Here is a 13,088-nt window from a genome sequence, read left to right as displayed (position 1 = left end):
AAAATATAATTGCAACCCTGTTTTAGCTGTCATTTTATATAAAGACATATTTCGACGTTAAATTGTTGACAAAGGAAAATCTCAAATAGATTTTATAATATCTATTTAAATTATAGAGATTTGTTATAGTTTTTTTTTTTGTTAAGAATGAATGCAGAAGGTGCGACAATTCACAATAGCCATGCACAATAGTCATTCATTTAATTGACCGAATCACCTGCTCATACATCACTAGATCCTGCAATGGGTGCTCTCGTGGCCCTTATATTTCGGTATAGGGTTTTTGCAATCTGCAATCTTGCAAGAACAAGAGAATTCCCCTAGTATGTTTGTGTTATCGGTGCGAAAATGAGCTTCGAACAAAGGAAAAGTGTTAAATTTTGTTCTCAAATTGGTAAAACTTTTACCGAAACGTTTGAATTGATTAAACAAGTTTATGTCGATGATTGTCTATCCCGTAGCAGAGGGTACGAGTGGTTTCAACGTTTTTAAAGTGGACGTGGGGACATAAATAGCGATCAACATGTGGGCCAATCAAAATCCGTGATAACCTTAAATTCCATCGAAACTGTGATTGAATTTATCAAAAAGCAGCCGAAATCATTATTGATACTCATGGAAATGGAATTGAACATCTCCAAAACATCGATTTATCGCATTTTGACAGAAAATTTGGGTTTAAGAAAGGTGTGTGAATGCTTTGTTACGCACAAATTGACTGACGACAAAAATTGCTCAGGACCCAACATTCGAAGGCCGATTATTTGACTAAAAATCACATTTTAACCATTAACCACTCCTCGTGTTCACTTTTCCTTTTCGGAAAAATGCATTTGCCAATGAAAGGAAAGCGTTATGCACTGGCATAGTGGCGGCCATACCGGCCAACGAGCTAAAACACTCGTTCGACACGCTTTTGGACCGTGCAAGCTGTATTGAAGCAGGGAGATTAGTTTGAATCTGTGCCCAAAAAATAAGGTCATATTTGAATTTAAACTGCGCGTCGAAGGATTTGGAGAATTATTTTTTTTTTTTAGGTTGGTCAGTTACATTTATGCCAAAATATATATTAGTGTTTGAGATACGTATCGTTTTGTGAGCTGCTAAAAGTGAGTTTTTCGTTTTTTGCTATGTCGAAATTTGTTGAGCAAAGAATTTGCATTAAATGATAATTTCGCCAACAACTCAACCCATATCGTTCCGCAACCACCGTATTCACCTGATCTGGCGCCGTGCGACTTCTGGCTGTTCACCAAGCTCAAAAGACCGTTCCCCGGAACACCGTTTTTATATGATATTCAAGCCGCAGCGAAGACGGAACTGAAGGGCATCCCGGAAAGTGACTACAACCAGTGTTTCGAAGATTGGAAAATCCGTTGGCATAAGAGCATTGCATCGGGAGGGGATTACTTTGAAGGGGATGAAATTGATTTGAAAGAATAAATAAAGAATTTTCAAAATAAATACAATGTCACCTTATTTTTTGAGCACAGGTATAAATTGACTTTGCCGAAAAAGCCATTTGTTCTGTTTTTTTTTTAAGACCTGTTTATTTTGGATCGCACCTGGTATATACTATATATAAATAATCGGGATGACGAGAAAATGATGAACCTTGGTATGAGGATTTCGTTGATGGGCGCAATCGGACAACTGCCACGCCCACAAATCGCCACTAAACGAAATACTAAAAAGTGCCATAACTAAGTACCAAATAAATTTGAACATCACAGTAGCAATTTTAAGAAAATGGACGTAGTTTCGCCCTATAATAAGATTAATGTACATATCAGCTAACCCAATACAGCTACAATAACTTACGTTACTGAGTGCAAATACTATAAGAACTCCTATCTACGCTGTAAAAACGGATGAAATTGGAAAATAATCCCACCATATAACGGTATTGTTCAAAACTACTGGAAGCGCAATAAATCAATAACTAATTACGCCAAAGACATTAAATTTTACCACCGAGATGGTATGAGGGAACTTTATGGGTGCCGGTGTGAAAATTAGACGATGAGTGCGGCAACGCCACTTTTTCGTGAAATCGTACACCTTGGGCCCGACCAACCGGTTTGGACTAAACTTAGTACGTAGCATGCTTCGCGTACTTCTATTTCACAGTACGAAAATGGGCGGAATCGCCTACATTCCATACAAGAACATTTTAAATTGAATTTGATTCATTCATCCTCCAGTAGACAAATCAAGAAGGAATTATAATAACGGAGTAAAATTTCGCGTTTATAGTTCGTTTAAAGTATGCAACCTTATCACCAAAAATTTATCAAATCCTAGCAAGGTGGTTCAAGCCCCAAGGTGCCGAATATGTGGACCTCAGTATCTATAGTTGACTGATATACAATTGAAATTCAGGGAGCCTTTACCCCCACATACCTAATATAAAGACTTTCGAACTTCCAGGTGACTATATACTGAATATGTCCGTCAATAATGGAGTTATCTCAATGAAAAATTTGTACAATATCATGTATCTTTTTGCCTAAAATAGATACATTTGGACGAAAGCTTGACATAGCCCCATATAAGTAATATCGGGATTTTTGAACATCCGCATGACTTTACTCCATATGATTGGTGATTGTATGTATGTGAGGTACCTTAAAGGAACCCAGGGAATATATTTGTGGCATGATAATAGTTAATAGGCGAAATCGGGTAACTTCCCCAACTCCCATATAGTATGTATATATAGAACTGTTTAGATTCCGATCCTCATGTTGACGTTTTATATCTTAAGTTGCTGGCTTTGATTCCTATAAGAGTTTAAAATGTTATGTTGCACCTGAACTTAGTGCTTTCTTACTTGTTATATTTGATTTTGATATTTGGCCAATTTGAAGTTCTCTACATTACTCGGACTACTACATTAACGCAGTCTTCATATACGTATAAATAGTTGAAATTGCAATTATTTTGCTGCTATTTAATCTAATTGTTGTCAATACAAATTTACATTCCTATTAATTAATAATCGCATTAAAAAGCTTGTTACCCGCTACAACACTATATGTATCTAAAGCAATAGTAGTGAAATATCCAAATGCAGTTTCTCATTGCTGTCATATTTTTAAGAGAAAAATTTAGGAGACAGATACTATTGCACTTAAAGTTTCCTGTTTAATTGAATTTATAAAGAGAATAATGTTTTTGTATTTACATGTACAATATATTGTAGATTGAATGTAAATTGGCAAGTATGCTAATTTTTATTAGCAAAACTTCTGTAATTATATATACTTTATTAAATAAATTTTTAATTTTAGCGTCAAAAGTGGGAAGAAGTAAAACCATTTAAAGTAAAATACAATTGGTACGTTTGATATTTCCTTGAGTTACTGTATTATCAAATATATGAATATCAAATCATGATTATATCGCTAGGTGCAGACAAATGCATGTAAATCGTAATCAATCCATGGTTGTGATTTATTAACCTCCTTTATTTAACCATAACCAAATATTCCCATGCCTATAAAAAACTATTCCTTTTTCGTTTCTTCCTTTGGAATTTCAGGATATTCAAGCTTAACACCAGATTCGCAGGTAAAGATAGGGCAGCAGTACGGAAAAGGCGCTGTCTTGTTTGTTTTTTCTGTGTCCAGCTTACATTTATCATTGGCTAACGGTAGTGGGCCGCAATCTTCTACCAACTCCAATAACCTGGAATTAAACAAGAGTGAAAATTATGAAAACGGTTATTGAAACTATTAAAATAAGAACTTTTAATTTTAAATAAATAATACTTGGCCGAGGTTTCATCGTTCTGAACACAAGTTGAGCGACCGCAAAAGGGTGTCAGCTCCCAGGTTTTCGTAGGTTCGACTGTAGCACAACGTGTGGAAGCAAAACACATTCCAGGGAAATCTGAAAATAGTAAAAAAACAACGTAAGGGAGTGCTAAGTTGGGGTGTAACCGAATTCTCTTGCAACTTGCAAGTACAAAAGCTCTGGAAATACCTTCAGTAGTGGAAGATGTAAAGATGGACTAATTTCAGGTACAACCGAACATTTTATGCTCTTGCGCTTGCAACTTGCAAGAGCCAAAGCCGGGAAAATACCCTAAGGTGCAAAACGATCAATATATGTATATATATATGTTTGGATTCCAATTTTCTGGTTATACAGTTATATACAGCTGATACACTGACCGACATTTTCGACATAAGGTTTGTTAGAAAACCGAATTTCATAGTACATATATATTATGAAGTATATCGGAGTTGGGGGTAGTATCGACACAATTTTATTTATTTTTGCCAATACTACATACAATAACCATGCCACGTACTAATTTTCGCCCAATTTTATTACTTTTAAGCACAAAGATACACTGTTAAGAGTAAAACACGCTCTCTCATTTTAATTTATATAACTAAATTTTTGGCCAATATAAGCGGTATAAAGTCAGCTAGAAGTTCGAAAATCACTGCATTGAGTATAAGAGGAGTATGAACCCGATTTAACCCATTTTTGACACACAATCATACCATTGTCAGGGAAGAATTATCCCTGAATTTCAATTATATCTACATCTTATATCTAATATATAAAATTTCCATGTCACATTTTAGTTACCATACTCCTCCGAAACGGCTTTACCGATTTTTACCAAATTCTATAAGCGTATACAGTAGGTCTGAGAATTGGCTACTATATATTTTCCATACCCCTAAGCGATCAGGATTGATTACCTTTTTTTTTACTTTTTGGACGAAAGTTTTTGTTTTTATTTTTTTATAATGTGGCATTAAAAAATTCATACAACCCTAAAGTTTACATATTATCATATTGCCATCTCAGTGTAACTCTCATATTAACTACATAATACTTATTACTTTTTATTCATAATAATAAAAATATTAATTTTAAGTGTATTTGACACGATTAGTTCAGTTAATAAAATTTTAGTGAGCAGTGCAAAATTTAAATGGAAACGATGAAGTATTTGCTTACAATTTTAAACTGATCATTCTTTAAAAATAGTATACTTACTTAATATTGGGAATGATAAAATATAACTGCAACCAACCACGCAGTGCAATGGATCGTAACCGGCTCAGCCGATGAATATTATACTACGTGCATCCCAAAGGGCTGATGACATAACCTAGTCAGCCGACTTTTTTATCTTTCCATGTTTGAGGACCGGTTCATCATGTGCAGCCCACTATGCTGAATGTCGATTGGACTCCAATGTGAAATGATTAAGCAATGCTTCAGTTGTCATATGCCGAAGAAAAAAATTTACGATTAAAGAACATTCAAACATTTCCCAGAGGCATCATTTCGTTGTTTTTGTTCGATTATGAACTTGCATCTTGAGGGCGTCACCTGCCGTCTTGTTCTCAGTTCTCATTTCGCCTCTTTTCAACTTAGGAAATCTCTTTTCAACGGTTAAAAGACAATCGCATTTTCCCCCCATAAGCAATGGTTTACGAAATGCTTTTTGATCTTCTGCTATCTCATTTACTAATAGTGCTTCAGTTGCAAAATTTGTGTATGATCCTTTTAAAGGTAGGTGCTGACTAGAAATCATATACATACGTAGATGGTATTCGTATTACCACCTATGTAACAGCCACAGTAAAACGTGGACGGGTCGTCTAGTATATGTCTAAATTTGCGGTAAAAAATCAATTATAGGCATTGGAGCCCAACAACAGTTAAACAGTTTTGTTGGATTTGAACAGTCTTTTTTCAGAAACTGATATATCTTAAAAGCATTATTTGCGCAAAGTTTTATCCCGTAATATTAATTGCTTTTTGATATGCACACTGAATAGGAAAGAATCAGATGAAATTTAAAATCATTTTACATGGGAAGTAGCCGCGGTTGCAATGCGCTTCCATTTATGCACAGTTATGTAGGAAGTTGAGGAGAACATCAGGCATCAAGTTTCGTCGTGCAAATTACGAGATATTTAATAGTTTTGAACAGTACCGATATACGATATGGGAAATGAGCGAAGTTGTCGTCCGGTTTCATTAATTTTCATACTGTCCGAAGGGGTTCTTACAGGATTTCTCTTCTCTTTTTAGCTTATTGTTAGTTATTTAGTTATTGGCCATTGACTCAATTGTTATACTCGTCCAACATGTTGCTACAGAGTATAATAGTTTTGTTCACCTAACGGTTGTATATGTCACTTAAAACTAATTGAGTTAGATATGGAGTTATATATAATATATAAATGATCAGTATGATGAGCCGATTTGAAATCCGAGTAACAATCTTTCTGTCCGTCCTCCCGTACAACCTTAATTTGAGATATCGAAATAAAGCTTTTGTATATATATATGTTTCTTGGCAAAAAAGTAAGAACGGCTTCGTAGATGAGCACATTCGGACCACATCCACGCCCAGTATAGTACTTTATGACAGAGAATTTCAGTAGCAAGGGCACCTTTGGACTAACAATTTGGAAAAAGTGGGCGAATCTCCGCCCTGTAATAGGTTTAAAATACATATCTCTCAAATCGTTCAAGCCAAAATAACCAAATTCGCTCTAGATAAATTCTATTCCACTTACAATGTTGAAGCGGATCAAATCCACTCACTCCCCATATTTCGGTAGTATTAAAAATTACTAAAAGCATGATAAATCAATACCCAAAACTCCAGCGAGAGTAAATTTTACCATGGTGTTAGACAGCCTGTTAACAACCGGTATTAAAATTGGACAAGGGCGCGGCACCGCCTTCTTTTACGTGAAATCCTATATCTCAGGACCTGCTCGACCGATTTCAATCAAATTCGGTAAATATCATTATCTTAATATTCCTATGTTACAGGCTGAAAATAGGAGAAACCGGTTCACAACCACGCCTATTTCCCATATAACACAAGTTTAAATTCCTTTTGCTTCTTTTACTTTCCGGTATACAAATCAAGAAGTAATTAATATAACGAGATACATACCTTTGAAGTATGACACCATATGATCAAAAATTGGGCAAATCGAGCCAAAACTGACTTTCGACAGAAATTATCGCTCAATGTGTGAAATTATAATTAAATTCAGAGATTATTTTTTCCAGATATTATTTTTTCAATCTCAATATAGTTAAAGAATTTCAAGCTTCTGGGAACTTTATATCGCATATATTGGCCAATATCTGAGTTATCTTAATAAAATTGAGAGAACGAGTTTTACTCATAACGGTGTATGTTTGTTCCTAAATAGATAAAATTGGGCGGTAACGTGACCTAGCCTCGATATAACTAATATTAGGATTTTCGAATATCGGCCTGACTTCACTCCAAATGGTTGGAGAGGAACAATGTGAGGAACCTTGATGAAACGTTGGGAGCATAATATTAGCCTGTGGGCTTTTAATTTTATGTGGCATTGGCAAAAAACAGATAAAATCGGGTCAATACAATTTATATACTTAATACAATTTATGCGGTTTTGTTTAATGGCGTTTTGTGGTCGTGGCAGTGATCTGATTATACCCATCTTCTAACTCATGCTAAATTTTTTGATAAGGAACATGTATACTAAGCTTTATTAAGACAGACAATCTTTCGGAATTCAACTCATCTCGTCATCCTAATCATTAATATATGTATATATGCATATGTATATAACCCTACATCCATCCTAATTAGATTTAGGTGATACAAAACTTTTATACTCCGTAGCAAGATTTTGCAAGAGTATACAAATCGAAGTATATTTTGACCACCCGAGCTATTGAAGTTGCTCCGAATACTTGTACAAATGAAAGTCTAAGAGCGTAAACAGAAATGAGTAACTTAACATTTTCTTACTAGGTTTAAAAATGGAAGGCCGAGGTAGAAGTGGCTTACGCTATTAATAAATCCTTGCTTATCATTGAGAATAACTGAATCCATTAATAAAGGGATAGCTGCAGTAAGCGAAAAATTATTTAGAAAGTGGTTTCCGAGCTGCCTCTCAAGAGTATTAGAACGACAACACTTTAGAACACGTATGTACGCTGAATAGGATTTGACAGATAGCTACTTTCTAGGCCGTACTGAAAGTTGATGAACGAAAAATGAAACGTTCTATATAACTTTTACTCCCAATAGTTTTTTTTAATTGCATTATTAACTATATAAACATACATTTATATTAATCTTTAAATTTACGCACATAGTTGTTTTGCTTTTATAAGTGAAGTGTGCTTGTTTATTTATAAAAAAAAAATAATTTGTGTTTGAACACTATTATATCAAATTTCACATTATTTGTACTATTTAAAAATATTTACAGTTAGTATAAGTTTTACTTTAATAGCATACAATTGTAAAGAGGCATATTTTGTTGAATTTATTGAATTTTTAATAAATTTTTTATTGTTAATTCTTAACAAATGTTACATTGCCGGACCATGAAGAGTTTCGAAAGCAATTACCTGTCTGAAGATCAACAAAGCAGCGGGGCCGATAGACTGCCGGCCGGGCGACGACGAAGAACTCATAAGGAGTATGCATCAGCTTCTTTGTAGAATATGCTCGGACGAAATCATACCCGAATATTAAACTCGATATGCGTCAAATACTGTGTGATAAGCCTCTTCAAAATAGCGTACAAGCTTCTACCGAGGGTATTGTTTGAAACATTAAAGCTCACCGTCAACAAACTGATTGAACCTTAACAGTGTGGCTGTAAAGAGGATCGACACACACCATTTCTTCACCGATTTTGAAGCTGCTTTAGGCACCACGAAAAGGAGCTGTTTTTTAAGCTATATCTGAATTTGGTATTCTCGCAAAGCTAGCACGGCTGTGTAAACTGACGTTGATCAAACCAAAAGATACGTCAGACAAAGAACAGACAAAGCGGATCCCTATTGTGCGATTTCTTCAACCTACTCCTGGATAAAATAATTCGAGTTGCAGAACTTAATTGAGAAGGTACAATGTTCTATAGGATGATACAGCTGCTGGCGTACGTCGATAATATTGATATCAACACCCACGCCGCTAGTTCTGCTTTCTCCAGACTGAATAAGGAAGCGTAGAAGATGGGTCTGGCAATAAATGAGGGCAATGCAAAATAACTCCTGACATCAAACAGTCTTCGCACACGCGACTTGTAGTTGTAGGTAATTTCGCCTATCTTGAAACCAGTATTAACGCTATTGCAAAATAACTCTTGCCAGTATTCCCCTTCCTCTGCATCCCCAGCGGATACAGCGTCGAATACTTTCAGAGCTGAAGTGTTTTCGTCCATTCGGACAACATGACCTAGCCAGCGTAGCCGCTGTCTCTTAATCCGCTGCACTATGTCAATGTCGTCATATATCTCATACAGCTCATCGTTCCATCGAATGTGATATTCGCCGTGGTCAACGCGCAAAGGACCATAAATCTTTCGCAGAACTTTTCTCTCGAAAACTCGCATCGTCGACTCATCAGTTGTTGACATCGTCTAAGCTGCACCATATAGCAGGACGGGAATTATGAGTGACTTAGAGAGTATGATTCTTGTTTGTCGAGAGAGGACTTTGCTTCTCAATTGCCTACTCAGTCCGAAGTAGTACCTGTTTTCAATAGTTATCCTGCGTTTAATTTCAAGGCTGACATTGTTGGTGGTGTTTACGCTGGTTCCAAGATAGACAAAATTATCTACAACTTCGAAGTTGTGACTGCCAACAGTAACGTGCGAGCCGAGTCGCGAGAGCGACGACTGTTTGTTTGGTGACAGGAGATATTTCGTCTTGCTCTGGTTGACTGCCAGACCCATCTGCTTTACTTCCTTGTCCAGTCTGGAGAAAGCAGAACTAACGGCGCGTGTACTGAGGAAGATAATATCGACATCATCGGCATACGCCAGCAGCTATACACTCTTATAGAAGACGGTACCTTCTCTATTTAATTATGCAGCTCGAATTGTTTTCTCCAGAAGCAGGTCGGGAAGGGTCAGGAAGAAGTCGCATGATAGGGAGTAGCCTTGTATGAAACCCTGTTTGGTATTGAATGGCTCGGAGAGGTTCTTCCCGATTCTGACGGAGCTTTTAGTGTCGCTCAACTTCAGTTTACACAGCCGTATTAGTTTGCAGGGATACCAAAATCAGACATCGCGACATAAAGGCAGCTCCTTTTAATGCTGTCGACAGCAGCTTTGAAATCGACGAGAGGTGGTGTGTGTCGGTTCTCCTTTCACGGGTATTTTCCAAGATTTGGCGCATGGTGAATATCTGGTCGGTTGTTGACTTTCCAGGTCTGAAGCCACACTGATAAGGTCCAATAAGTTTGTTGACGGTGGGCTTTAATCTTTCACACAATACGCTCGATGGAACCTTATATGCGATGTTGAGGAGGCTTATCCCACGGTAGTTGGCGCAGATTGTGGGGCCTCTTTTTTTAAGAATTAGGCATAGCACACTTAAATTCCATTCGTTGGGCATGCTTTCGTCCGACCATATTTAACAAAGAAGCTGATGCATGCTCTTTGTCAGTTCTTCGCCGCCGTGTTTGAATAGCTCGGCCGGAAATCCATCGGCCCCTGCCGCTCATGGTCGGGCAATGGAACTTCTGCTCCATCGTCATCGATTGTGCGTTCACTGCCATTCAGCAGGCTGGAAAAGTGTTTCCTCCATAATTTTAATATACACTGCGCATCATCAGGTTAGCACATACCCTCGTGTAAGTGCTTTAGGTTCGAAACATAAAGCGCTAATGTTTTTAAAATTAATAAAAAGTATTTTCGTTTATGGCCCATTCAATTCTGAGTTAAATAAAACAAAAAATACTGGTTTTTATTTCTGTAATATATTTTTTTGTTTTTTTTTCGAATAATAACATAAATAGTAAGAACTCAAATTTGGTCATCAGGTTAGCACATATAATTTTTTTTCATTGTTGAAAAGTTTTTTAACCATGAAATTTTTTATAAAGTGTTACATATAGTAATTTAAACATTTTTATACAAAAATTAATAATGTGTCGATCCTCCCTTGTTGAGAATTACCTCATAGATTCGATTGGGGAGCGATTCATATAATTTTCCAATATAATTCAGTGAAATGGTGGACCAAGCGTCCTTGATACCTTCGATTAGCTCCTCTTTGTTGGAATATTGTTTCACAGACTCGTAAACTTTACGAGCCAGCCATCCCCATACGTTTTCTATTATACTTATGTCGGGTTAATAAGGCGGGCACTGCATTAGACGGACATTTTGGTCCTCAATCCATGACTTAACCACCCGGGCAGTGTGGATCGGGGCATTGTCGTGTTGGAAAGTTTTTACTTTTTTGTAAGTGTTTGCATTCATATTTGTAGTTAAAAACTGTAACTCGCACGTACCGTAATAGGAGATGGCGCCCCACACCATCACACCCCCCACCCTACTATGAAGGCGATCCAACTGATGTTCCTCTTTGCGTAGATCATGGAAGTAGTAGTTGTATCCGTCCGGACCTTCCAAATTAAATTTTTTTTCATCCGAGAAGACAACGTAGTGCCAATCAGAATCCCATGCCATGTGCTTCCTCGCAAAATTCAAGCGCACTTCCTTTCTAGCAACGTTTAGTGGGGGTTTTTTCTTTAATTTCAGTCTTTTTAAATGTGGAGCACTACGTATCACTCTTTGAATTGTAGATAAGCTCGCTTTAACATTAACATTTGCCCTAATCTTTGCGGTCGAGGCGTGAGAGTTTGAGGCTTCTTTCAAAATTGCTCTCTTATCAGCAGCGGAAATCACTCTATTATTCCCTCCTTTGTTATTTTTGCCATAATTCAACTTATTGCTGAAGAATGCTGATATAACTTTACGACTTCTGCCGATTTTTTTTATATTGAACTTATTGACAGCCCTGCTTCCTTGTAAGATTCAATTTTGGATGTCTCCTCAACAGATAGCGATTTTCCTTTACCCATATTAAAGCTAATAGTTTACTTTAGCAGTATAAAAAAATTGGTTGCAATACGCATTCAACTGTTAAAGATAAACTGAAAAGAATTTGCATGTGCTAACCTGATGACGCAAAAATACAAMACACWTCTCCATTAAAAATAATAGAAAATAGCAAAAACCAAATAACGGGATCTTTCTTTCACATGTTCTCTTTGCCAGTGATGGTGTATACGAAGATCAGAAAAATAGAGTAAAATAATTTTGCTGCTTTTTAACAAAAACAACTACAAGAGCAATTATATAAAGCTGATAGGGGGTGTGCTAACCTAATGATGCGCAGTGTACTATGGGAATCGGTCACTAGATCATCTCCGGGGATTCTACAAGTGTATGCTCCGGTCTTAAAATTTTCTGTTAGCCGCCGCATTTTTTCGTAGAATTATTATATGGAGCGTAGCATTACTTCTGCCGGTTAACCTATCAAGCTCTTCGTACTCACGCAATTTGGCCTCTTTCTTTTTCTGTCTGAAAAGACGTCTCGCTTCCCTCGTTGCGAGGTAGGCAGCCTGTTTTCTCTCCGCTGCGACACGGCACTCCTTGTCGTACCAGCTGTTCTTTTGCACTTTCCGAAAACCAAGGGTTTCGGTTGCAGCTGTACGTACGGAGTTTGAAATGCCGTCCCACAGTTCCCCTATACCGAGTTATTGACGAGTGCTCTCAGAGAGCAGGAATGCAAGCCGAGTAGAAAATCGTTCGGCTGTCGGCTGTGATTGCAACTTCTCGACGTCTAACCTACCTTGTGTTTGTTGACGTGAGTTTTTTGCTGCACAGAGGCGGGTGCGAATCTTGGCTGAAACAAGATAGTGGTCCGAGTCGATGTTAGGACCTCGGAGCACATCTAAAACACCACAGACGACACGTCTTTCATAATATGATCGATCTGGTTGGTGGTTTTTCGATCCGGTGACAGACAGGTAGGATGATGAATCTTCTTATGCTGGAATCTAGTACTACAGATAACCATATTTCGGGCCCCGGCGAAGTCGATCAGCCTCAACCCCTTTGGGGATGTTTCACCGTGGAGGCTGAATYTACCGACCGTAGCGCCAAAGATACCTTCTTTGCCCACCCTGGCGTTAAAGTCGCCAAACACGATTTTGAAATCGTGGCGGGGCAGCTCTCATAAGTGCGCTCCAAGCCCTCATAAAAGGCATCTTTGGTCACATG

General features: G+C 37.3%; 1 protein-coding gene across 1 annotated transcript; it reads right to left on the bottom strand.

Moving 5' to 3' along the window:
- Positions 1-3,341: 3,341 nt before the first annotated feature.
- LOC108974299 lies at positions 3,342-4,184 on the bottom strand. Its single transcript, XM_018942031.1, has 3 exons — positions 4,179-4,184; positions 3,774-4,015; positions 3,342-3,690 (listed from the first exon to the last, which is right to left on the bottom strand). Exons 1-3 carry the CDS (start codon positions 4,182-4,184, stop codon positions 3,510-3,512), a joined length of 429 nt encoding a protein of 142 aa, XP_018797576.1. The 3' UTR covers positions 3,342-3,509.
- Between the last annotated feature and the right edge of the window lie 8,904 nt (positions 4,185-13,088).

The sequence above is a fragment of the Bactrocera latifrons genome, unplaced genomic scaffold (assembly GCF_001853355.1).
Source record: "Bactrocera latifrons isolate USDA-ARS-PBARC rearing strain unplaced genomic scaffold, ASM185335v1 scaffold_548, whole genome shotgun sequence".
Lineage (NCBI taxonomy): Eukaryota > Metazoa > Arthropoda > Insecta > Diptera > Tephritidae > Bactrocera > Bactrocera latifrons.
The sequence above is the reverse complement of the archived record's forward strand: the minus strand, read 5'-3'. Positions and strand labels throughout refer to the sequence as shown.

Bases quoted from the DNA above. Each gene is read 5' to 3' on its own strand.
- LOC108974299 (XM_018942031.1), bottom strand. The intron at 3,691-3,773 runs GTATTATTTATT...GTTTAATTCCAG, and splicing joins AACGATGAAACCTCGGCCAA to GTTATTGGAGTTGGTAGAAG.